Genomic DNA, 27025 nt, shown 5'->3' with positions numbered 1-27025 from the left:
GCGTCTACTATCCTACCCTGCTGTACCTTGTACCACTTATGTGAATAAAGAACTTTTCTTCATTGGATTCCGTGGTGTTTTTTTCCAGTCATTTTCTTCTTTCATGCTTCTCTCGGGGGCGAGCCGAGGTTCAGCACCCACCTTGAATCGTGGACTTTGACTACCCTGAGCGGTGTTATCTCTCTTCATTGTTCAGAGGTGTACACATGCCATGAGCCACAATGCTTTGCTTGATGGCTGTGGCAGGAATTATCAAGTGAATGGCGTAGGGCTGCAACTGCCCTGCAATTTCACAAAACGCATGCGGTTGCGAACTATAGAACACCTCCCCCACTTCTCATGTCTGCAACACAGGGGCTGACGTTTTGCAGTTCAAGGAAGTCAACTAGGCAGAGCTAATTATAGTGCTTGAGATTACAGCGTGAACGCTCTGAATTTCTAACAGGATTTACAATTTGCAGACTGCCCTATAGAAGTTTTACTGCTACAGGGTGGCCGCTGAGCGCAGGATCATGTATGTGCAGGAAGTTTTTGCGCAAAAAATAAAAATCAAATACCACCAAAAATAAACCTCCATTTCTGGGGGAAAAAAAAAAGACATACATTTTATTTAGGTACAGTATCACATGACCGTGCAATTGTCAGTTAAAGTAATGCAGCGGCTTATCGCAAAAAAAAAAATGGCCCGGTCATGAAGGGGGGGGTAAATCTTCCAGAGGTCAAGTGATTAACAGTTTTGTTTGCACCTAAACAGATATAACACAATTCTTTCAATTGTATACTTAAGCTGGCCATACAGGAGTTTGAAATTCCAGCAGGGACTGACTTTTGTACAGAGGTCGATCTAGTCGTCAGGTCATTTTTTTTTTGTTCAACCCGCTGGTTGAATGAAAAAAAAAAAAAAAACGATTAATGTATGGGCTGCCCTAATAAACCAAAAGGGAGAAAACACTAAGCTTAAATTGATTGCAAATGCAGAGCTGACTCTGCAACTTTAGGTAGATTGTATGATATCCTTGCTATGTGGTTGCTTTTAGGATACTCAGTGGAACACACCACCCCGCATATTCAACCTGTTAATATGTTGTATGTGTTGTAAGGATGCCTTCCATCCACAACCCCCCACTATAACCTTATGGTTTACTCTTATTAATCAAGCTCTCCCATTATACAAATTAACGTGAGGCTAGAGGTTGCCCCCATAAATTCCATAAAGCTTGGAATCCATGGGTGAGTTCGGACTAACAACTCTCTCTTTCACCCTCCTCTGACTAAATGTATTTCAATATACTAATGTTTTGGTACTTTGATTCCCCCCTCTTTTTTCATCTGTGGTCGAATGTAAGATGCATGTTTATTACTTTCTTATTGATTCATTTACAATGAAAGGACATAATGTATACTACATACAGTGATATTTGACTATTTTTTTGCTCTATTTCCTTTGTTTATGTTATTTTGTACATTTTGTTTTATGTTCAAAAAAAAAAAAGGGGGGGGGTGAGGGGACAATACTGATGTGTAAACATTTTTTTTACCCTAATGCAAGAATTGCATTAAGGTTAAAATGTTTAGGCTTTGTAACCACTTTGTCAGGGTTTACATACATTTTAAAGGGGCATCTACTATTCCTCTGCAGACTTTTGTAGCTTATTTATGGGTCTATTTAAAGTGATTTTAAAGGCTTTTTTTATTTTAAAAATAACAAAGATGTTATACTTGCCTGTGCAGCAGTTTTGTACAAAGCAGCCCTGATCCTCCCCTTCTTGGGTCCCTCGCCAGTGCTCCTGGCCCCTTCCTCCTGCCACGTATCCCTGGAGCAAGCAGCTTACAATGGGGGCACCCAAGCAGGCTTGCTCCCAAGCCACGGCTCCCTTAGCTTTCCCAGCTGATGAGGGAGAGTCCCCAGAGAGCCAGGGCTCTCGTACATATCGCTGAATCGCGATGGAGCTCAGGTATTGGGGGGGGGGGGGAACTGCTGTGCAGGTTTTATTTTTTGGCAAAGCTTAATTGGACAAGCTGAAGTTAAAAGCTGTCTAGCTACCATGCAAATTTGCACCCCAGATTTTCCACTCTCCAGTTTTAGTAAGTCAACCGCATTAATTATCTGCATTTAAACATATTTATAGGTTTAACCGCTTGCCGACTGCGCACAGTATATTTACTGCGGCAGTCGGCCCCGGCCAGGCAGAGTGACGTAGGTCTACGTCGCTCGCCTGTCACTCCTTCCAGAGCCAATAGCGGGCGGGCGCGCGCCCGCCGAGGCGCGCGCCCGCCTCGGCTCGTTCACGGAGGAGTGCGGGAGTGTGACTGGCGGACCCGATGTCCGCCGGTCACACTACGATCGCCGCTACAGCGGGAGAAAGACAGAGCGGCTTGTGTAAACAAGCCACCTGTCAGTTCTCCCTGTGTAAAAGTGAAGATCAAACAGTTCTACTATGTAGAACTGTTGATCTTTGTTTTTACACTAGTAGACCTGTCCCTGCACAGTTAGAATCACGCCCCTAGGACACACTTAACCCCTCCCTGTCCAATACTGTTAACCCCTTCCCTGCCAGTGTCATTTTTGCAGTAACAGTGCATATATATAGCACTGATTACTGCAGTAATGTCACTGGTACCCCCAAAAGTGTCAAAAATGTCAGTCAAGGGTCCGATCTGTCCGCCGCAATGTCGCAGTACCGCAAAAAAAAAATCGCAGATCGCCGCCATTACTCGTTAAAAAAAAAACCACCAAAAATGACAAAAATCTTTCCCTTTGTTAGTAAACGCGATAACTTTTGCGCAAACCAATCAAAATACGCTTTTTGCGATTTTTTTTACCAAACATAGGTAGCGTAAAACAAATTGGCCGAAAATTTTAAAAAATTTTGATTTTTACATTTTTTTTTGGGGGAATTTCATATAAAAAAAAGTGAAAAATATTGTTGTTTTTGCAAAAATTACGCTCTTTTTTTGTTTATAGCGCGTGATCAAAAAATCGCACAGGTGATCAAATACCACCAAAAGAAAGCTCTGTTTGTGGGAAAAAAAGGACGTGAAGTTCGTTTAGGTACAGCGTCGCACGACCGCGCGATTGTCCGTTAAAGTCACGCAGTAAAAAATCGCAAAATAACCCCTGGTCTTTTAGCAGGAAAATCCTCCGGTGGTAAAGTGGTTAATATATATATGTATTTGTTTATATGAAATATTTAATTCACACGACTGGATATTTTTATGGTATTTAGGCACACTATCATTTATATCTTAGACCCGGGTCTTACCTGGTGGGAGAATGATATTCTTCTAGGGTGGATGCTGCAGTTGTGTGTGCTAGATTTATTTTGAATAATACAGTATACATATTATACTGATTGGTTTTTTGTTTTTTTATTAGTCTTTCTTTATATGCAAGAATTGTAAAATAAAGAATCTCTGCAAAGTGATTTAAATTACATTATAAAAACAAAAAATGAACAAGCATTCACCCTCTTGCAGTCAGTATTAAAAATAGGCAAGTGTAAATTTATGGGAAAAAATAGGCAAGTGATAACAGTAGTAAGTCTATATATGAATAGGTCTCTGTCAGATTTGCACATTTCCACACTGCAATATTTCTCAATTTAGCCATTTCATGACATGAACATTATGTTTGGGATCACTGAGGGAGATTTGCTAAAACTGGTGCACACAGAATTTGGTATAGCCGTGCATAGTAACCAATCAGCTTCTAGATATGTTTTTTAAATCTTAATTGAACAAGCTAAAGTTAGAAGCTGATTGGTTACTATGCACAGCTGCACCAGATTCTGTGTGCACTAGTTTTAGTAAATCTCCCTCATCGTCTAATGCCTAGTACACACGCATCGATTATTGGCCGGGAATTTTCGGCCAACATCCGATTGGCCGATTTTCGGCTTGTTAGTATGATGCATTCAACAACCGACTCCGACTTTTCGGCCGAACAAAATCTGGTGTGCAGGCTATAAAATGTTTGTTGGCCGTCAACATAACGGCCGATTTTCCGTCAGTCAGTACAGATTTCGGCAGACAAATATCTGATGAGCAAGACTGGGCATGCTCAGAGAAGAAAAAACACAGGGAAAGTAAACCAGCACATGACATCACTTCTGAAGTAGATTTTTGTTGGCCGAGAAAATTTGTGTGCAGTCTAGGCACATTCCAACCAACAAAACACAACTTGGACAAAAGTCGGACGATCGGTCGGCCGATAATCGTTGCGTGTGTACGGGGCTTTAGGGCTCTTTCACACAGGATGTCGGACGGACTCCGCTTTTCTCAGCGGGGGATCAATCCGCTGATCCCCCGCTGAGCAGGAGAATGACAGCTGTTCTCTGCACTGTGTGCAGAGACACAGCTGTCAGAGCCCCATACATCTCTATGGGGGAATCGGATGGGAACGGACTGTCGGTCCGTTCTCATCCGATTTGCTGGACGGATGGAAAATAGGGTTTATATCTGTCCAGATTTGACGGATCGGATCGGGTGTCAGCGAACATGTCTCCGCTGACATCCGATCCCCCATAGAGATGCATGGGGGGACAGTTCAGATCCGCCAAAAAAACGGACAGGCGGATCTGAACGGTCTGCCTGTGTGAAAGGGGCCTTACTGAAAGACAAATCTTTTGGCTAGGCCCAGGTTTCTTGGAGACCCTGTCAGGTTTTCCACTAGGATTGCTATGCAATTATTCTTCTCTCACAAGTCTGTGCTGACTTATTGCAGAAGGGTGCTTAAAGTGGAATTGCAGGATAAATTATTTTCAGTCTGGTCACATGGTCTCCCCTGTGCCAGCTAGCACTGGCTGCAAGGGAGGGAGATTGACAGCAGCTGGTTACGCCTGAAGCAGTGAGGTCATCTTTAGGTCTACTATGACCCATCTATTGTTGGTGCTCCCTCCTCCCCCTGCCGTGGTGCTGGCCAACACAGGGGAGCGGGATCACATAACCAGACTGAAGTGGCCTGAAAATAGGCAAGTATACACATTTTTCTTTACAGGTTCGTAAGCATAAGTGTGTTAGGAAGGGGGAGGGGACAGTTTTAGTAGAAGTTAGGGCTATCCTGGAATTCCATTTTAACTACTCAAGTTTACTGCATAGTTAAGGAAAATGGTTAAACCATTAGGAGGGCAAGTCTTTGTGTTTTTGATAAATCCAAGAAGAGTCTCAACCACAGCAGGGCTTTAAAGTAATCTCAGGTTCACACTGGAATCTCAGGAACCTAACACCAGAGCAGAGCCCTTATCCCGGCATGGGTCCCATGACAGTCTCTTGGACACTTGCAGGGCTTTGAAGACTCATTTCCCAAAATGAACTAAGCAGAGCCCATAGTCCAGCGTGGGCCCCATAGCAGTATCTTGGATTTTATGGGTCAGATTTCGCACTGGTATAGTCTTGGAGAATCTTTTCCAAAAATGAACACCAGAGCAGAGCCCTTAGTCCGGCATGGGTTTCATAGTGGTCTCCTGGTGTTCATGGGCGATTCCTCACACTTGTTGGGTTTGAAGACGAATTTTTTAAAATGAACTGAGAAAAGTCCTTAGTCCAGCGTGGGCCCCATAGCAGTCCCTTGGATTTTATGGGTTGTTTTTCACACTGGTATGGTTTTGGAGATTTTTTTCCAAAAATGAACACCAAAGCAGAGCCTTTAGTCCGCCATGGTGGTCTCCTGGTGTTCATGGGTGACGCTTCACACTGGCAGGGCTTTGGAGACTCCTTTCCTCACCAGGCTTCCACAAAGTCCACTGATATACCGTCTTCCTGCGGCTCCGCCTGGGAGCATCCCCAAAAACAGGGCGGCTCCGGTGATGATCTGTGCGACTGCCCCCAGTACAGTGAGAGAAGTACTGCGGATCCCCAGTGCGGAATACAGCGTCCCACCAAGTGCCACCATATACAGCAGGAACCATGGATCAAGCTCTCGAAGCAGTCGACTGGGGCCCCGCAGCAGGGCGGCGGCGCACAGGCCCAGGGCGGACCCCATGGACCACAACATGGCAAATTTCCGGGCGCGGAGCAGCAGCAGAGGCACATACAGACCCGCAAGGGCGAAACACAACACAGCCATTCCTGCACACAGTGCAGCTCCAATCAGCCGCTGAGACCCTGACATCCCTGGCAGCAGAGGGTCTGGATCCACAGGAGTCCATGACCAGGACAATCCAGTGCTGGGAGGGGAGAGCCAGGCCTTCCATCCCCCTTCTGAGCGCTCCCCTGAGGATGAGGACACCGAGGAAGCACTGCCACTATTTCCAGCTTTATTTTGAGCAACGTACTCCTGCAACTGTCTACCAAGATCCGCCATAGCGGCGACACTTCCGCCTTTGTCTCTGTGTAAATAAAGATTGTCGAAAACATCCAGGCCACCGTACATAGCGGTCGCCGCTAGAGGTTTGTATCTGATTTGCTGGCGGCCATTTTGTTGGAGACCTAACAAGGTACGGGTGCGTGGTGTTTGCATTTGTCCGTCTGACTGTTTCCAGCGCAGGTTCAGAAAGCAGTAGGTGAGTGTGCTCCGCGTGATAAGGACTGCTACAGTTCTGCCCAGGAACCCCATCTACCCAATTTATGGAAATCCTGACCTTCTGCAGACATTCAGCAACTTGGGAGCCTCTGGGGCCCTATGGTCCTTCACCTTTTCCTCTGTGTGACTCCGATCTCAGCAGCATTAAAGCGGAGTTCCTGAAGTCCATATCAAGCTTTGGATAGAGTGGGTGAAGATTTAACATTTTTGTCAGGTGTTTATGTTTTGTCAGATGTCTCTTCTGCAATAAAATGCCCCTACCTACCTGCTTGATGTCTTCCCTGACAATGTAAACTGAGCTGTGCATGCAAAGCTCCGCTTACGTTGCCGGTGTTCTGCCGAAAACTCCAACTTCCCAAAATCGCAAACCACGTCACCACAACTCTACAGCAGCAGTAATTGGAGATTTGGATGAGTTGAAGTTTTCTCAGACCACCGGCAGTCTGTACACACTATAATGAGTGGATACTGTTAGGCCGCCCGCTACTAACCAACAACATGGCTGCCTCTAAGGCAGCAACAACTTTTTACCTCCTTACCCGGTGTTCTGTGAAAACAGGCAACTGGCCTTGTTCTGTAGTGTATAGGCTGCCGGTGGTCTGTGAAGAGAGCAACTCCTCCAAATCAAAAGGTTTTGTTTTTTTAGGTTTTGTTTACCTTCCTTTTAGTTCCACTTTAGAACCAATCTCCAGGAAAAAAATAAAATAAATTGTCTAGGGTACCAGGAAAAGTACCTTTATTTACCTGATCCCCCCAAACCCCCCCTCCCGGCAGCCTTCAATCTTCTCTTCTCCCCTATGCTCCAATTTGTGGACTGTACCTCCGACTCATCAAGTCCCATGCAAAGCTAGAGGCCCTGCATCGTCTTTGAGGATGTCAGAAGTCCTGCAGCTGCTGGAGCATGGGGGAGAAGGAGTTGTAGGCAGCCTGCGGGAGCCGGTGTTCCGTGAAAAAACCCTACCCGCAAAAATTCCCTACCCTTGTCACTTCCGATGCACCTACGTCATTGAACAGCTGAGCAGCTTAGCAGTGTGCATGCTCACAGCTCCAGAGGGTAGGGATATTTAACGTTACACCGCATCAGCTGTTGCCGCGGGTACATTAAAACATCTCGGCTGCAACATGAAATCATCTCCGCTCCTACCCGTCACTTCCCTGATCTCGGCTACTAAATGTAAAAGCGGCGGCGGGTCTATGAAAATATAAATCACGGAGCAGAGATCATGTTGCAGCCGAGATGTTTTAATGTACCCGCGGCAACAGCTGATGCGGTGTAACGTTACAGAACACTGCCCCGTGAGAATTCCCTACCCTCCGGAGCTGTGAGCATGCGCACTGCTAAGCTGCTCAGCTGTTCAATGATGTTTGTAAACAGGAAGTGACGAGGGTAGGGAATTTTCACGAGGTAGGGTTTTTTAACATTACACCGGAACAGGTAATTGAAAAGTTTAGTTTTTTTATTGCTACCCTAGACATATGTATTTAAAGTGGTTGTAAGCTCTGTTACACCACTTGTACCTACAGTTAAGCCTATAATAGGGCTTACCTGTAGGTACTGTAAATATCTCTTAAGCTTGCATAGTGTAGGAGATATTCAGAGTGCATGCAGCCGATTATGTCATCGCGCATGCACTCTGAAGGTCCAGCTTACCCTGCCGGACCTTCAGACCCTGTGCCGTAAACAGCGGCTCATGCATGTATGCGCGGGAGTGACATCATCAGGGCTTCGGCCATTCAAGGCGCCGGAGCCAGCAAGAAACACCACGGAAGATTATCAGCTGTCTCAGGGGTGAGTGGGCACCGTTGGAAGGGCTTAGTTCTAAGGTAAGTATTTCATAATGAGCTTGTATGGGATGCATATTCGCTCTTTATGCTTTTGTCTTACAGGTTTTTTTATTTATTTATTTTTTCTTCAAGGGGTTTTCAACCTCTTGAACCACTGCGGTGGGGTTGAAAGGATTTTATTTTTTTGCCCGGAGCTCAGAATTTTTAAATATGCCGTAAAAGCAGAACTAATCGATCTTATCTTTTACAGCCGAGGAAGCTGCTACTGTAGCCTCTATTTGATCTGCAGATGCTATGGTGCTGCATATGTGATCCATTGTGACACCAGCCATTTGATAGCTTGACCATATGGTTGAGAGCAAACATAAGCACGCTAATAACTGTAACAGTTATCTTTCAAAGCTTGCCTTGAAAGTAAGGGCTCTTTCACATGGGCGGTCTCAGCCTGCTCAGCGGGAGATCTGTCCGCTAATCCCTGCTGAGCAAGCAGGTGACAGGTCAGTGTCCGCTCCCCTTATGCAGAGCAGACACTGCACACTTCCCTCTATGGGCGAATATATATATCCATTTACATCCAACTGTCATCCGATCCGCCAGAAGGATGGGAAACAAATCCCCCATCTGTCTGTTTTTAGCAGTGCGGATTGGATGTTGCCGGAGATAAACGGACACCTGTCTGTTTACACCCACCTCTCCATAGAGGGCAATGGATGGTCCGATCGGATCTGCCTAAAAAAAAATGACAGGCGGACCCGATTGATCCCCACCATGTGAAAGGGGCCTAACTGTTTGGGGGAACCATTATTGTGGTGGGGGGGTGACTTCAATGATGCAGTCGGGGAGCGAGCATGGCCAAGGTGAGGATCAACTGGTTGTGAATGAACAGGGTGACTGACTGTCTTTTATTTGGTCAAGAACAATATTTTCAAGGATTTTGTATGCTCTTTCTGTGCTTCCTTCCACGCAGTTAAAGTGCACACCTCCTTTGTTTTTGTTTTTTTTTAACAAGTTTTTCTCTTTAGAATTCCTAATGGGGCGATCATCAAAAGACAAGCGGGATATTTATTACCGCTTGGCGAAAGAGGAAGGCTGGAGAGCGCGAAGTGCATTCAAACTGCTTCAGCTGGATGAGGAATACCAACTCTTTCAAGGTACTGCGTTGTTAGAGCTTTTATGAGGTACTGCACTGTGTTAAGCTGCTTACACATTCGGGTTTCTTTTGTTTGGCCCACTAAACAGCATGGATGAAGGAATGTCCACTGCCTGCTACTGTATTCAGACAGCCGCAGCATCCATGGATTTCTGAATACCTGAACAGTGACTGCATCTAAGTTGGTTGGAGTCGCTGTTCATTCAGGAGAGGAAGGGTAAGCAGTACAGGCCAATCAGGTGTGCTGAAAAGGAACATGTTGACAGAAGAAGAGCACAGAGTGAACAAAGAGATAACTTTATCAGTCTGTTGCTGGTCCTTTACTGTCCAATCACAGACTGGGGGCATGAATGCGTCCAAGCTGTAGTGCTTGTATGCAGTAGAGAAAAATCAGATAACCACCCAGCTGTGCTGTCTGACAGGGCTGTGTAAAAAGAAAAGGGCTTAAAGCGGAGTTCCAGCCATTCACTCACCTGTCCAACGGTCCAGCGATGCGGCCGCCCGAAGCCTCGATCCTCTCCCTCGGCGCCGGCATCACTGCTGTGGGCACCCGGCTGTGACAGTTTACGGCTTCACAGCCGGGTACCCACTGCGCATGCGCGAGTTGCGCTGCGCGTCTTGATTGGCCGGCAATCTTCTGGGACCTCTGACGTGTCCCAGAAGATTGCAGGGAGGGAGGGGGAGAGGAGAACTTCCGTTCAGGGCGCCGCGGCGCTCCGAGCGGAAGTGGGAGCGGGTGCCTGTCAAAACTAGGTACCCGCTCCCCCCCCCAAAAAAAATGACATGCCAAATGTGGCATGTCAGGGGGTCAGGACTCCCTAAAGCGGAAGTTCCACTTTTGGGTGGAACTCCGCTTTAAGAATAAGCTGTATGTTAAGGTGTATATACACTATATTACCAAAAGTATTGGGACACCTACCTTTACGCACATGAACCTTAATGGCATCCCAGTCTTAGTTTGTAGGGTTCAATACTGAGTTGGCCCACCCTTTGCAGCTATAACAGCTTCAACTCTTCTGAAAAGGCTGTCCACAAGGTTTAGGAGTGTGTCTATGGGAATCGTTGACCATTCTTCCAGAAGCGGATTGGTGATGTCAGGCACTGATGATGGACAAGAAGGCCTTGCTTAAAGTCTCTGCTCCCAAAGGTTTTTTTATCTGGTTGAGGTCAGGACTCTGTGCAGGCCAGTCAAGTTCCTGTACCCCAAATTTGCTTATCCATGTCTTTATGGACCTTGCTTTGTGCACTGGTCCAAATCATTTGGTGGAGGGAGGATTGTGGTGTGGGTTTCATCACATTTAAAGGGATGGCAGTTATGATTTTGATTATTTCATCTTAACAGGGTTGGCGCCTTCAACAATTATATGGTATGGTGTGGGTTTGTTTTTCAGGGGTTGGGCTTGGCTACTTAGTTCCAGTGAAGGGAGCTCCTTAAAGCATCAGCATACCAAGACATTTTGGACAATAAGATCCTACCAACTTTGTGGGAATCATTTGGGGATGGCCCCTTCTTGTTCTAACATGAATACGCACCAGTGCCCAAATCAAGGTCCATAAAGACATGGATGAGTGAGTTTGGGGTGGAGCAGGCCAGTCAAGTTCCTCCACCCCAAACTCACTCCTCCATGTCTTTATGGACCGTGCTTGGAGATGCCGGAAGACCAGCACCCGGGTAGAAGATGCCAATGAGGGATAATACCTTCAGTTCTGCTCTACATAGAGAATGTATTCTTAATATTGGCAAGGTCCCCAGTTATATAAATATTATATTTTTTGCTGGTATTTTTTTATATATGTCACAAAGTCTATACAGTTACAGTTTTTCTCCTTTGAAGATTGTTTACATCTCATAATGAACTGTCTGGGGGGAATTCGAAATTATTTGACAGGTAAAACGATATTCGCTCAAAGCTAACACACCAGGTTTAAAATCTTTATTTTCCTAAAAGTGACCGTTTTTTTTTGGTTCAGTCTAAAAGGATTTGGAAATTACATTTACATGGCTAAAAGGGAGCTCATTATCCTTGTGGTAAAGCTTTATGAATTCAAGTGGAACTAAACCCACCAATTTAATTTAATTTGAATGATAACTGTTAGGCCTGTTTCACATGGGCTTCAGCTTGTACAGGTACATCTTAAAAAATTAGACTCTCATCAAAAAGTTAATATATTTCAGTAATTTAATTCAGAAAGTGAAACTGATATATTTTATATAGATGTGTTACACACAGAGTAAAATATTTCAAGCTAGTAAAAACCCAAATTTCAGTATCTCAAAATATTAAAATATTACATAAGGCCAAGGAAAAAAAAAAGGATTTTTAATACAAAGATGTTGGCTTACTGAAAAGAATGTCCATGTGCAGTATAGTATGCACTATACCAACACCTGGTCGAGGCTCCTTTTGCATGAATTACTACATCAATGTGGCGTGGCATGGAGGCGATCAGCCTGTGGCACTGCTGAGGTGTTATGGAAGCCCAGGTTGCTTTGATAGCAGCCTTCAGCTCATCTGCATTGTTGGGTCTGGTGTCTCTCATCTTCCCCTTTACAATACCCCACAGATTCTCTATGGGGTTTCGGTCAGGCGAGTTTGCTGGCCAATCAAGCACAGTGATACCATGATCATTAAACCAGGTGTTGGTACATTTGGCAGTGTAGGCAGGTGCCAACTCCTGCTGGAAAATTAAATCAGCATCTCCATAAAGCTGGTCAGCAGAGGGGGGGCATGAAGTCCTCTAGAATTTCCTAGTAGAGGGCTACGCTGACTTTGCACTTAGTGTCTAATCTTAGACTTTAAACACAGTGGACCAACACCAGCAGATGACATGGCTTCCCAAATCATCACTGCCTGTGGAAACTTCACACTGGACCTCATGCAGCTTGGATTCTGTGCCTCTCCACTCTTCCTCCAGACTCAGAAGCCTCAATTTATAAATTAAATGCTAAATTTTCCACAGTACGTAATGATTTGGGGAGCCATGTTTATCTGCTAGTTTTGGTCCACTGTGTTTTATCAAGTCCATAGTCAGCACAGCCCTCTACCAGGAATATCTAGAGCACTTCATGCTTCTCTCTGGTGACCAGCTTTATGGAGATGGGGATTTTGTTTTCCAGCAGAACTTGGCACTTGCCCACACTGCCAAAACTACCAATACCTGGTTTAATGATCATGGTATCCCTGTGCTTGATTGGCCAGCAGACTCGCCTGACCTAAACCCCATAGAGAATCTGTGGGGTATTGTCAAGAGGAAGATGAGAGACACCAGAACCATATATATACAATACAGAAGAGCTGAAAGCTACTTTCAAAGCAACCTGGGCTTCCATACCACCTCAGCAGTGCCAAAGGCTGATCGCCTCCATGCCTAGCTGCAGTAATTCATGCGAAAGGAGCCCTGACCAAGTATTGGTATAGTGCATACTATACCATACATAGTCATACTTTTCAGTAAGCCAACATTTCTGTATTAAAAATCTTTTTTTTTTTTTTTTTTAATTGGTCTTATGTAATATTCTAATTTTCTAAGATACAAAATTTTGGGTTTTCACTAGCTGAAAGCCATAATCATCAAAATGTAAAAAAAAAAAAAAAAAAAAAATGCTTGAAATATATCACTCTGTAACGCATCTACATAAAATATGACTTTCACTTTTTTTAATTTAATTACTGTTAAAAATTAATTGATATTCTAATTTTTTTAGATGCATCTGTATAGAAGCAATTTGAACAGCAAGCTTTTATGAAACTTTCAGCAAGCTTTGAGCAGCTTTCTCTAAGCCCTTAAAGAGCCCTATAGCTCTTGTTTGTAAATGTGTGAGATATTTATCTATATATCTATTAGTGTGCGTTTGCTGATTGTCACTAATCCTTTGGTGCTGGCCATGTGCAAATATGCGACGTCTGGGCGGGTGGGCCAAGCGGCCGATCATGTGACAACCAATCACGTCGGTCACATGATCATATCCCCGCCTCCTGTCATGCTAAACCCTTTAAAGGGCCAAGGGGTTGAACAAGCTGCTAGCAGACTTTTAATAAGTTTCAAGTAGTGCTGAAGCCTGATAGCAGCTTGTTTAAATTGGCAATCTATACTCACATTAGGGTCTGTGTCTAACATTTGCAAACTGAAGTTAAATGGTACTTTACTTGTCACAAGCTCTGTAAATGCTTTGTAAAAGCTTGCTGTTCACACTGCTCTTATACAAATTGAAGCTTGTGTGAAACAGGCCAGTTACTAGTGTGCTTATGTCAGCTCCCAACCAAACTGTCAAGCCATCAAATGGCTGGTGTTCTAGGTAATCACATGTGCAGCACCGTGTCAACTGTAGAGCAGACAGAGAGAGCTGGCAGTTTCTTTGGCTGTAAAGAATAGGGGGGTTTAGTTTTTCACGTTAAGACTTATTTATGTAATTGTGGATTTAGCAGTTTGCTTTAAGTTCAGCTTTTGAACTGGAAAAGTTATTTGTGTTATTTTTAGAGGCTAGGTGAATTATAAGTGAGAAGTAGAGTCAAAGCTTGTTTGGCTGTACTTCTCCTGTGGATCACAGGAGTGCAGATCGTTCTGCACCCCTGTGACCTGTTTTCAGCCAAAAGCGCACGTCAGCTGACGGTACAGAGCCTGTCCTGGCTGGCTGGGGTAAGATTGCGACCATACTTTTGTACTTTGCACCCAGAAGTTTAGACTGGCACCTGGCTCAGCCTCTTAATGAGCCGTTGAGAGCCTGAGCCAGCCACTCCCGCCGCTTCCACAGCCCAGCGCTTCAGTGAGCACTGGAGGGGCAGAGCAGAGAGCCAGAGACTGACAGTCATGGCTCTCTGCTCAGAGCAGCGGAGAGAAATGGGCAATCAACAGTGTTTGATTGCTCAGTTCTCACCCTTAGAGATGGCAGGGGACAAATGCAGCATTGCATGAATTCTGCATCCAACTAGGTAAGTAGGAATTTTAAAAAACAAACAAATCCATACTCTTAAGACTAAACTCACACAGTTCTGTGTACATGCGCTTGTAAATGAGAAATCATGTTGGCTGCATGGTTCAGATCATATCATTTATAAATATCTGGAATTTAGTGCCATTGGTCTAACATGAGACTATGGAAGTGACTTGAGATATGTCTGTCTGCCAGGTGTACAGAGAGCCGTCGACCTGTGTGCAGCACCTGGCAGTTGGAGTCAGGTTCTCAGCAGAAAGCTCAGGTAAATTGATTTTTCTTAGATATTTCCCCAATAAGTAAATGAATGGTAATAACAGCCAAATCAAGGTTCTGTCCTGTCAAAAACTGGAAAAAAAAATGTCAAAGTTTTGTCTAGAGTGTGATTTTTAAAATTGCTCTGTCATAAAAAAATTAAAAAGGATCCATAATACTAGACGTTAGGAGACTCCTATCTTTGCTTTCCTGAACCGAGACAGTGGCTGAAGAATCTTCAGCATCTGACAGGCTTCCAGGTGTAATGGATGTTTAGTCCCACCTGTCAAGCCCTACGCCAGTCACTAATGTGTTCTGTACAACCATAGCACAAGGAACACGGGGATCTCGCACACCCAAAAGTGTGGTGAAAGCTGAAGATTTTTCAGCTTCTGTTGCTCTTTAAGAGAGTTGAGATAGGAATCACCACCTATTAGGGTGGTAAGTATTATTTCTGAATGCTTTTATTAAAAAAAAAAAAAAAAAAAAGGTGGTGATAGAATAACTTTAAAGCAAAACCCCATCCAAAACTTTTAGTGGCAACAGAGTCACTTGAAGGAATATGTCTTCCCTTGTCTATTTAGGGCTAATGATGAGACGTCAGAGGTGAAGATTGTTGCGGTGGATCTACAGGCCATGGCTCCACTACCTGGGGTTATTCAAATTCAAGGAGATATTACTAAGGTACTGTCTGTTGTGAGGGACCAAATGCAATCTTCAGTTTTGTTTATGTGAAATGCCAGTTTTGCTTCTAGCAAATAATCAGTAATCTCTTTACTATGGCCTGAAAGCATTAAATATGGTTGCTATGGGCAGGTCAGACCATTTTATAATAAAGGAGGCTCGTAACCTTTGTAGGAGGTGAAGCACTATCGGTGTCCAACAGAGCCAGGAATAAAAAGTAGAAATAAGCCCTGTAATTATTAATACCTTCACCAAGAGATGATAAAAAGAGGTATGTGGTCATTAACTGCAACCTATTTTGGTTTTCTGCTTTCAGGTTTCCACAGCTAATGAGATAATACGTCACTTTGAGGGGCAGCCAGCGGACCTTGTTGTGTGTGATGGGGCACCAGATGGTAATTAAGCACTTTTTCCCCAGCACCCTCTTACCATGGCCGTCACTTGACTTCTGCTATGTATAGAGGTCTATTATTAGAGGTTAAAATGTCTCTATTCCCCTTCTGTGATCCTTTTTATAGTAGCACTCAGACCTGGGGCCAGAAGTGTAGTGCTAGGAACCAATCAGGCTCTATTATTTTGCATAGTGCAAAATCAGTGAACAAGTTAGTCGGAGGGGACAGAGTGATTACTTAATTTCTATACTGCTTCCATTTTGTTGTGCATTGACAGACCAGGGTGGGTCTTGGACCAATCTACTTCATAACTGCAATTGAGTCTGCAAAGAGGTCAGGGATCTGGTTATGCTATATGGCAGGGATACTTAAATCATCAACAAGACTGGCCAAACAGCCAGTAAAAAAAATCAGCTGTGTTTTAAGTGTTATTTACTTTCCTGGAGTGCAGCTTTAAAGCCAGGTTCACAGACTGGCATGGCCAAAACTGCTCCTGATCCATTTTCCAGAAATGCACTGCAAAGCACGGTGTGCGCCGCTACAGCCCAACTGCTTTGCCTTGGTGTGTAGAGTTCCATTCAAAACTAATGGCACCGCAGTGCACCACCACAAAAGTTTGACCTCAATGGTGTCATTTTTTTTGTTTTATTTTCTGTTTCAATTGTTATTAAGTTTTTTTCTTTCCAAGATATAAGAAGAAATACAAAATATAGCAACAATAGTAACTTGCTATTGTTACATACACAGTAACATTGGTACGCATAATAAGGCAACAAGTAACAAAGTTGGACTGCCCACTATTTTTTTAATTAGGAGTCTAGGTAGCTGGTGTAGGCCGACTCACACCAGTTCTATGATGTGCAGGATGCTATTTGGGAGGGAAACATTGCCTTTTCAAATAGAAGATATAAAAGCCCTTAAAACCTAGGGCACATTTAGTACTTAACATTAGTGAAAAGCTCTATAAAACAGCAATACTTCCATCTTATAACCAGTAACATCCTAGGTCTGGATAGAAACATCTGTTCGACCAGGTAATTGAGTCCAGGGACCCCTCTACTCGTACCAAGAGTATCATGTACATGAAAAAAGGAAATCAAAGAATAGACAGATACTGGAGGAGAATGGAAAAGAGAATAGTAGGTCTAAGGTAGAAAAGAAATAAGGTGGTTCCGCCCAGGGGTCATACTCTTTCGAATGCTGCATGTCTGGTACCTGCGATTAGCTAAGCCAGGGAGACCACATTTTTCTTAAAACGCAATTGCTTGTCCCGTAAGACACTCGCAATCTTTTCGTTCAGCATGATTCAGGTGATTTTGTGCTTCATCAAGGCAAGATCAATAACTGCACTTATCCATGCAGATTCAAAAGTGATTTTAGCTGCTAAAAACAAAAAATGTTTTGTTTTTATTTCCCTATGCTCTATAATTGGCAGTCTACTTTTCAGCTGATTTTATATGCACTGGATGGACATAAAATATTGCTATTTTTACTTGAGAATGATATCCTAAACATTTTTGTGAAGTAAAGGGTGGGATTGCTATTACTAAAAGCACTCCTTATAAAAAAAAAAAAAAAAAAAAGGCCTTCTAGTGTCTGTCACATCACCCTTTCTGTTTGGCAGGTGAGGTTGTTGGTGAGGGTTATGTGCCACGGGCCATGTTTCTAATGTAATCTGTCTTTTGTCCTGTAGTTACTGGCCTACATGACATTGATGAATACATCCAAGCTCAGCTTCTGCTTGCGGTGAGTCTAAGTCCACTTATAGCTGAGGGAAAGTAAATATTCTTATTTATAAATCAGTGTTATGTGCAGGATTGCAGAATTCAAAGACATTAATACATTCCATTTCAGTAGAAAAATTTATTTTTTAAATAAACTATATTATTCTGGTTTATTCCACTGTACTGTGTACTGAACCTTATTTATCCATGTAGTGGGTCCCCCTCACACCGCATGGGTTAAATGCTTGTTTGGCAAGGGGAGAAAGAATAAAAGTACAAATTCTTTCCATATTACTTCCCTGGGCTTACTTCTCTCTGTGCAACCAATCCCCCAAAGCCACTTCTCTTTGCTGCCCAGCTGGTTGCAGCTCTCTGCCTTTATCAGGTACAAAGCAGAATCCGCAGTCCTGCATTGTATGTACATTCGCTGAGTGCCCATCTTTAGCCTGAAAGCAAAGAAGAGCACTGGCTTTTAGGGAAGTGAGAAATAAGGGAAGTATTTGTATTAATTACAATAAAAATTGTCTCAGCGCACAAGGCAGCTAACACCAATATGTGTTTCACAAGCATAAACAATAAAGAATCAATACAGAATTGTGCAGTGCTAAATATGTGCAGACTCCAGAAATACAATAGAAAATTTTAAATTAAAACATAATTGTGCAGCATGAAATAGATGCAAACTCATTGTGTTTCACATGCATATAAAATTCCACCTTCAGCCAATAAACGGTTATCAGTACACAGCATTTAACCCATGCAGTGGGGTCCTCCACAGTGGCCCACAGTGGGGATTTACATCAGTCATATTGGTCCTTATTGCAGACCATCTTCTAAAAAAAATATTCACAAATGGGGCTCATGTATGAGGGTATCTGAAAGAATTCCCATCTGACATATGACACACAATAACAAAGTATGCAGCGCTTATTAAAGTAATCACAAAGATCGTCAATAGTTGAAGTAATGACATGCACAGTACATCAAAAACGGTGACTATAAACAATGAATAAATTCCATATGGAAAGGAGTCCAATAGGAAGTCCAAAACCCAAGTGTTGAATGATTATGTACTGGCAGGTGCTACTATTGTCACTGGAACGGGGATGGTTTAGTTTCCTGCTCTTGTGTTTATAGAGCAAGGATTTTAGTTTAGTTTGAATCTCCTTTTCCTTCTAGTGAGTCTCACTCATGCCGCTGCACACTGGCATTCTATTTCCTTTAGTTTTTCTGTCTCTCTTTTCCTATTGGATGTAGTTGCCTTTGTGCATAGAGGCATTGATTGGTTAATGGAAGTGCCTTGATTTCTCCGGATTGGTCCCGTGATGGTACCTCCTGATTGGCCCCTGGTTAGAGCTTCCGGGACGATATGCCAAGTACTTCCTTTACCTTTACTGTGTGGTTAGCGGTGGCGGAAGGGGGGAGTTGGCTGGAACGCATACTGCTCCTCCCCTTTCGTTTCTTTGGGCCATTTAGTGCGGGTGATCGGCTGTGTTAGGCCACGCCCCCTGATGACATCAGGATCTGACGAAACCGGTAGGGGACCGGTGATGTCCACCGAATGAACACCTTCCAGCGTCTATCCTTTTGGAGGTAGAGGCTACATGGCTACAGCTACCACACTGTCCATCTGTGAGTCCCCCACAGGATATTGACTTCTAATGCCTTATACATCGATTAACATGTGAGTGTTTTATTGTCTTTTCAATCAATAAAGTGTTGTTGTTTGAACATACTGCACTATGAGGAGTTTTTCCTGTTTTACATGCTGATTGGGTCCATTGACACTCCCCTGAGAGGACCGGGATTGAGCACTCAGAGGCATTTCCTGTTGGCGGATATTATCTACTGGTCCATATGCTGTGGTGTGTGAGGAGTCCTTATTAATAGCGTTTGAGATCCCTGTAATGGGGATCATCTGATTATGGTAAGAGGCCATACTCACTTGGTGATTGGTGGAGGTCATATCTTCTTATTCAACACTTGGGTTTTGGACTTCCTATTGGACTCCTTTCCATATGGACTTTATTCAATGCTTATAGTCACTGTTTTTGATGTACTGTGCATATCATTACTTCAACTATTGATGATCTTTGTGATTACTTTAATAAGCGCTGCGTACTTTGTTTTTATGTTTTTTGAGTTGCGGTACAACAACTTTTTTATGCTAGCAGCTGTTATTGTAATCCACTTTTCTATTTGATCAAGCGCAGTATAATTTGTTTTTATATGACACATAATGATGTTTTTCTTGTTCAGTTTTTTTCTGTTAAAAATTGTAGGCATGCCACAAGTTTGTCTTTTGCAGCAAAAATGTATTTTTCATAGTATCTTTTACCACAGGCTCTGAACATCACCACTCATGTCCTAAGGAAAGGAGGGACTTTTGTTGCTAAGGTGGGTACTATGATGGAAAATTTACTTTTGTTGCCTTTGCACAGTTAAATATAAATCGGAAGTGGTTTGATTAGTAAGATGGTGTCTTATGTTTTAAGATATTTCGGGGGAAAGATGTCACCTTACTGTACTCCCAGTTGAAGATCTTCTTTCGAGATGTGACCTGCGCCAAGCCCAGAAGTAGTCGAAACTCCAGCATTGGTGGGTTGCATTTGTAGTTTTGGTTTGGGAGCAGAGACTGAGCTCTGTGTTAAATTATTAGCAAACTAGATGATGGATTCAAGGGAACCCGTGACAATAGCTAGTACCTGCTACTTCCTGACTCCCAGAAGTGGCTGCAAAATCTACTGAAATGGCAAAAGGATTTTATTAAGACAAATTGCCATTCAGTTAGTGTTTACATCTACTTTAAATCAAAGTTTCCTAGACTGCTCATGGACTCTTGGTGAGATCTTTGAGCTGATTTCCCAGCTGTACACAATTACTGTGCCCATTATGAGGGGTTTCCACCCTCTATGCTGGATGTTTGATTTAGGCCTCATTCACACCATACATGCAGAAAACTGATGGAAAAAAACTGCAGATTTTACTTGCAGAGACACGAGTTCACATAAGTTATCATGCACACCTTAGTGAGTTTTATGCATGTTGCAGGTTCCTGTGCAGAGACAAATCTGTACGTGATACTAGTTTTGTTTTAGTCCTGCCCTTGCACAACACGTGCAGAAAAACTGCTGTGTCTGAAACATGGTGTGAGAGAGGCTTTAGTCTAGATCTGTGGTTCTCAACTCCTGTCCTCAGGACCCACTAACAGGCCAGGTTTGCAAGATAACTAAATTACATCACAGGTAATCTCATTTTCTGCTCAGTGATTGCAGTATTCTAGTCTGCATCTACACAAGGTAATACCTAAAATCTGGCCTGTTAGTGGGTCCCGAGGACCGGAGTTGAGAACCACTGGTCTAGATTATGGAAAATGCAACAGGAGGAGGTTGAACCCTCAGAGGCTAGCGAAAACTCCCAGGTGGACAGGAACAGAGTTAGAAGTGATTGCATGGTGATCCGTTGGAGTAGCAACGGATCACCATCTAAAACATCTAAGAAGAGAGGTGCTAACTCAGCTATCCAGGCTCTACAACTAAAATACCACTTTTGAGTGGACTAAACCTTTCACATCTTCTCTTCATGACTTATTTTGTTGCCATTTTGTTTTTCCTTATACAGAAGCGTTTGTAGTGTGCCAAGGTTACAGCCCACCAGATGGCTACATACCCAATATGTCCAATCCCCTTCTGGACCACTGTTATGGTGAGTGCAGCTTTTACACATCCTAAATCTGGACGTTGAAGCAGTATGGGAGCCAGACCAAAATTGAATATTTATTCCTAAAATGGAACTGAATATTAGTTCAACAAAGTAGATCTTCTTCAACTAAGCTGTATTTAGATTTGTGGTCTTTTCGTTTATTAGATGTCGATTTTAACCAGCTAGAAGGTCCTAACCGTGTTATTGTGCCTTTCCTGGCCTGTGGAGACCTGAGCGCCTATGACTCTGATATGACTTACCCTCTTCAGGTAAATGACTCTCGTAAATTTTCATACTGGACAAAGTAACAGGTTCATTTTACTCTATGAATTATAGGCAACTTTCTCCATGCACTCCTTAGCAGCTTTGATTTGCTGCCAAGTCTGGCTGCGAAAGTGCACAATCCACCTACTGCCACATTACAGAACTTGAAACTGGCAGCCCAGACATCATAAAAAATATACTCCTGCACTACCTCTTATCGGTGTATAAATATGTGTAGGTTAACAAATTGAAGTGATAGCGGCTGCCTGCACCTAATAGTGTTCCCACAGCTACATAGTGCATAGACTTAGAAAAAAATGATGCAGTGCTGCTAATATGCATTCAAAACAATAAAGTGCGCAAAAATAGAAAGTACTACATAAACCAATAATATGTGTAAAGTATCAAAAGTGAGTACACCCCTCACATTTTTGTAAATATTTTATTATATCTTTTCATGTGACAACACTGAAGAAATTACACTTTGCTACAATGTAAAGTAGTGAGTGTACAGCTTGTATAACAGTGTAAATTTGCTGTCCCCTCAAAATAACCCAACACACAGCCATTAATGTCTAAACCGCTGGCAACAAAAGTGAGTATACCCCTAAGTGCAAATGTCCAAATTGAGCCCAATTATCCATTTTCCCCTCCCCATTGTCATGTGACTCGTTAGTGTTACAAGGTCTCAGGTGTCAATGGGGAGCAGGTGTGTTAAATTTGATGTTATCGCTCTCACTCTCTTATACTGGACACTGGAAGTTCAACATGGCACCTCATGGCAAAGAACTCTGAGGGTCTGAAAAAACAATTGTTGCTCTACGTAATGATGGCCTAGGCTATAAGAAGATTGGCAAGACCCTGAAACTGAGCTGCAGCACCGTGGCCAAGACCAGCGGTTTACTAGGACAGGTTCCACTCAGAACAGGCCTCGCCATGGTTGACCAAAGTTAAGTGGACATACTCAACGTCATATCCGGAGGTTGTCTTTGAGAAATAGACGTATGAGTGCTGCCAGCATTGCTGCAGAGGATGAAGGGGTGGGGGGTCAGCCTGTCAGTGCTAAGACCATACGCCGCACACTGCATCAAATTGGTCTGCATGGCTGTGGTCCCAGAAGGAAGCCTTTTCTAAAGATGATGCACAAGAAAGCCCGCAAACAGTTTGCTGAAGACAAGCATACTAAGGACATGGATTACTGGAACCACATCCTGTGGTCTGTTGAGACCAAGATAAACTTACTTGGTTCAGATGGTGCAAAGCGTGTGTGGAGGCAGCCAGGTGAAGAGTACAAAGACAAGTGTGTCTTGCCTACAGCGAAGCATGGTGGTGGGAGTGTCATGGTCTGGGGCTGCATGAGTGCTGCCAGCACTGGGGAATTACAGTTCATTGAGGGAACCATGAATGCCAAGATGTACTGTGACATACTGAAGCAGAGCATGATCCCCTCCCTTCAGAGACTGGACCGCAGGGCAGTATTCCAACATAACGACCACAAACACACCTCCAAGACAGCCACTGCCTAGTTAAAGAAGCTGAGGGGTAAAGGTGATGGACTGGCCAAGCATGTCTCCAGACCTAAACCCTATTGAGCATCTGTGAGGCATTCTCAAACGGAAGGTGGAGGAGCGCAAGGTCTCTAACATCCACCAACTCCATGAGGTTGTCATGGAGGAGTGAAAAAGGACTCGTGAACTCCATGCCCAAGGTCTGGTAAAGCGTTTGTTACCCTAAAAAAAAAAGATGTCAGACTGGGAGTTGCGTGAGCATCGATAGGAGCTGTGAAATCAAGTAGAAATCGGCTTTTTTTACTAAAGCACAGGCACTAGAATAGAGTTTGTAATCTAACAGAGGGGATGATGTAAAGATCACATAGTGGCTTAACAACCACTTTAAGGCAGTGCTGGAAAATAATGGTGGCCACACAAAATATTGACACTTTGGGCCCAATTTGGACATTTACACTTAGGGGTGTACTCACTTTTGTTGCCAGCAGTTTAGACATTAATGACTGTGTGTTGAGTTATTTTGAGGGGACAGCAAATTTACACTGTTATACAAGCTGTACACTCACTACTTTACATTGTAGCAAAGTGTAATTTCTTCAGTGTTGTCACATAAAAATATATAATAAAATATTTACAAAAATGTGAGGGGTGTACTCACTTTTGTGAGATACTGTATAAACCCAATGTTTTAACTTATTAATAATGTACAAGATAATTTATGTTTATAAATACTAGATACTACTTAATCACTTCTATACCGTAGTACGTCATATGACGTACTGGGCTTTGAGTGGGGATATCTGAATGATGCCTGCAGCTGCAGGCATCATTCAGATATAATTTTTTTTCAGCCGGTACATCCCTGCAGCCGCTTGATTGTTCTTTCAGGCGGCAGGGGACATCCCCCCTCCCCGCTTTCTAGTGCTTCTACGGGCTCAATGTTATAACGTCACGTCTGGCATGGCAGTTGTAAATACTGCCATTATGATCTCTGGCTTTCCAGCCCGGAGGAGAGATCTGGGGTCTTATTGACCCCAGTAGGGATCGACTGATATCGGTTTTTCGTTGTAAATACCGATATTTTGGCCACCGCATACCAATATGGGCCGATATTTTGTATATTTAAAGTTTTGAAAAATAAAAACCATTTTTGACACAAATCTTGTACTGCACATGGTAATTTTTGTTTCATGTTTAATGGCTGGCTTGCACCCTGTGGTGGGTGGCTGGCTGGCACCCTGTGGTGGGTGGCTGGCTGGCACCTTATGGTGGGTGGCTGGCTGGCACCTTATGGTGGGTGGCTGGCTGGCACCCTGTGGTGGGTGGGTGGCTGGCTGTCACCCTGTGATGGGTGGCTGGCTTGCTGGCACCCTGTGGTGGGTGGGTGGCTGGCTTGCTGGTACCCCTCGGTTGGCTGTCTGGCACGCTGTGGTGGGTGGCTGGGTGACTGGCACTCTGTGATGGTGGGGGGCTGGCTGGCATCCTATGGTGGTGGCTGGCTGGCATCCTTGGGTGGGTGGCTGGCACAGGGGCTGTGGCTGGCTGGTACAGTGCCTGTGGCTGGCTGGTGCAAGGCCCTTGGGTGGCTGGCTGGCTGGTATCCTGTGGTGGGTTGCTGGCTGTCTGGCACAGGGGCTGTGGGTTGTGGGTGGCTGGCTGGTACGGGGCCTGTGTGTGGGTGGCTGGCAGATACAGGCCCTGTGGGTGGCTGGCTGGTACAGTGCCTGTGGCTGGCTGGCTGGTACAGGGCCTGTGGGTGGCTGGCTGGCACCGGCTGCTGTTGGTGGGTGTATGGCTGTGATACACTCCCGCGAGACTAGTTCCGACTCCAGATGAGGCCCTCCAAGGCGAGGGAGGCAGCCTAAGAAGGCAGAATGACGTCACGAAAATATCAGCAATATCGGAGAAAGTGCATATCAGCCCTCGATATTTTGGCCTTGCCGATAATCGGTCGATCCCTAGACCCCAGATTTTTCCATAAAGAGGACCTGCTATGCCCTATTCTATTTACAAGGGATGTTTACATTCCTTGTAATAGAAATAAAAGTGATCAAAAAAAAAAATGTAAGGGAAAGTGTAAAAAAAAAAAATGAAAAATGTAAAATGCCCTCATCCCCGCAGGCAGAAGCGCACGCATACGTACGTTACGCCCACATATGTAAAGGGCATTCAATCCACACATGTGAGCTATCACCATGAACTTTAGCGTGAGAGCAAACAATTCTAGCCCAAGATCTCCTCTAAGTCTAAACCGGTAACCTGTAAAAGATTTTAAATTTTAAGATTTTTAAGTACCAAGTTTACCGCCATTTCACGAGTGTGTGCAATTTTAAAGCGTGACATGTTAGGTATCTATTTACTCAGTGTAACACCACCTCTTCTCACTATACAAAAAATTTAGGCTAACTTTAGTGTTTTTGGTTTTTTGTTTTTTTATTCATGAAACTAGTAGTTGTAACGACCAATTTATTCCCTAGGGTCTCTGCTAAGAAAAACGATATAATGTTTGGGGGTTCTGAGTAATTTTCTAGCAAAAAAATTATAAATTTTACATGTAGGAGCGAGTGCCAGAGTTGGCCCGGTATGGGAGTGGTTGATAAAATGCTTATAATAATGTTAATAAAATCAGTCTCTTGTGTCTTTGTTCTTCATGATAAATTTGCCTGTCACCTGTGTGCAAATTATTGGCACATAAGTGTTGGGCATATTTATCACGAAGAACAAAGACACAAGAGACTGATTTTATTATTATTATGAACTTTTTATTTAGTATCTAGAATTTATAACCATAGTTTATTATGCCCAATTTTATTACGGACACCAGCTGCTGCATTGTGGGACAGCAGAGGAAGTGTCCAGCGCTCCCCAACCAGAAGTACTCATTATAGAGCAGCAGTGAGTTGGTGAAGCAGGGGAGTGAGTAGACGGTAGGTACCTACTGCTTAAGCCCCATTCAGTAACATGAATCTGTTCCCTATTCAGTATGGGTAGACTACTGGTGCACCTTAACCTGAACACCAGGATACCCTAGTCTCTAAATCCCTAAATCTGTGAATATCCATATTTGAAAAAATTTGGCACAGGATTTGTACACCACAGAGAAAACTTTATGGAAAAACTTGTGCCTGAAAAAATAACAGGCAAATGAGGGTTTTTATAGGCATGGATGGGCAATATATTTAGAGATGGAGGGACAGATAAGGGAAACCATTTTACTGGTATAAGCTGTAGTTTGTTTTATATATTTCTATTGTGACAACCTCATATTCGATTGTGTTTAATTTTATTTTCGGTAGTTGGACACGGGTAAAGAATACTGTTACGTGCCCCCAAACCAACCCCCGATTCAACCACCCTACCAAGAGGCATGCTTTTTAAAAAAGAACAATCTACTTGCCAAGGAACGACCACCGTCTCCACTGAATCAGCCCACCACATCAACTGCTAAAGAGGAAGAAGATAATACCATCTGTGAAGGTGGGGCCATCCAAAAACTCAACATCTCTTCCTGATGAGGTCATGGATGTCCAGGATTTTAGGTTTTATTGCTTTATATTTTACACAGAGAAACCATTTTTTTATTAAAATTTTAAATGTATAAAATAAAACTTTAACTGTGTTTATAAAGTCCTGGCGTGGTCTCCTATAGGAAAGAGTTGACTTCTAATAGAGGAAGGTCAAAAAGCATAGAAATCAGGGTGTGTTCATGGCAACCAACCAGGTTGGGTGTAATCTATTCTGGGATTGTAAAAAGGGGGTTTTGCAGAACAGTCTTCCCTGTAAACTTTTCCAGGGATTTAAACGGTGGCTCAACTCGGACTTGATATTTATGTGTTGCTGTTTAGTGTATTTACATGCCAGCTTCTTGTATCTCTGAGGGAGCTCAAGTGGGGGCGAGAAATCCTTAACAAATTTTCCATTCCCAGCCAAATGCTGAAACATTACAATGCTACAGAATTAACAAAGATTGGGTAGAGCTGTCATGAAAAATCATCAAAGATTGGAGATTGCTGCTGTGAAATTGTTGAAGTCCAGTTCCAGCTGTAACTTTTTTTTTTTTTCTTCATGTTTTGGATGTACAGGGGATATTTCCCCTCCAGGTCCAGGT

The 27025-nt window shown here is 43.5% G+C and overlaps 2 protein-coding genes across 2 annotated transcripts; one reads left to right on the top strand and one right to left on the bottom strand.

The window, feature by feature from the left end:
- Nucleotides 1-5278: 5278 nt before the first annotated feature.
- SFT2D3 (SFT2 domain containing 3) lies at nucleotides 5279-6347 on the bottom strand. Its single transcript, XM_082262657.1, has one exon. It carries the CDS (start codon nucleotides 6299-6301, stop codon nucleotides 5687-5689), a length of 615 nt encoding a protein of 204 aa, XP_082118783.1. The 5' UTR covers nucleotides 6302-6347; the 3' UTR covers nucleotides 5279-5686.
- Nucleotides 6348-6403: 56 nt separating this feature from the next.
- FTSJ1 (FtsJ RNA 2'-O-methyltransferase 1) lies at nucleotides 6404-26544 on the top strand. The gene is made up of 11 exons (XM_082262656.1): nucleotides 6404-6500; nucleotides 9328-9456; nucleotides 14584-14653; nucleotides 15228-15327; nucleotides 15644-15722; nucleotides 17413-17465; nucleotides 19787-19840; nucleotides 19939-20041; nucleotides 21065-21148; nucleotides 21311-21414; nucleotides 26214-26544. The coding sequence occupies exons 2-11, from the start codon at nucleotides 9336-9338 to the stop codon at nucleotides 26427-26429; spliced, it is 984 nt and encodes a 327-aa protein (XP_082118782.1). The 5' UTR covers nucleotides 6404-6500; nucleotides 9328-9335; the 3' UTR covers nucleotides 26430-26544.
- Nucleotides 26545-27025: the final 481 nt, after the last annotated feature.

Source organism: Pelophylax lessonae (genome assembly GCF_965119305.1).
Source record: "Pelophylax lessonae genome assembly, chromosome: 7".
In the NCBI taxonomy this organism is placed as follows: Eukaryota; Metazoa; Chordata; class Amphibia; order Anura; family Ranidae; genus Pelophylax; species Pelophylax lessonae.
This window is presented reverse-complemented; position numbering and strand designations above follow the sequence as displayed.

What these genes read in the sequence shown, in the direction of transcription:
- SFT2D3 (XM_082262657.1), bottom strand. Translation starts at nt 6,301, where the DNA reads ATGGCGGATCTTGGTAGACAGTTGCAGGAGTACGTTGCTCAAAATAAA.
- FTSJ1 (XM_082262656.1), top strand. Translation starts at nt 9,336, where the DNA reads ATGGGGCGATCATCAAAAGACAAGCGGGATATTTATTACCGCTTGGCG. An exon ending in AAGCTCAGCTTCTGCTTGCG is followed by an intron (nt 17,466 to 19,786) that starts GTGAGTCTAAGT and finishes CTTTTACCACAG; the next exon opens with GCTCTGAACATCACCACTCA. An exon ending in GAGGGACTTTTGTTGCTAAG is followed by an intron (nt 19,841 to 19,938) that starts GTGGGTACTATG and finishes TTATGTTTTAAG; the next exon opens with ATATTTCGGGGGAAAGATGT.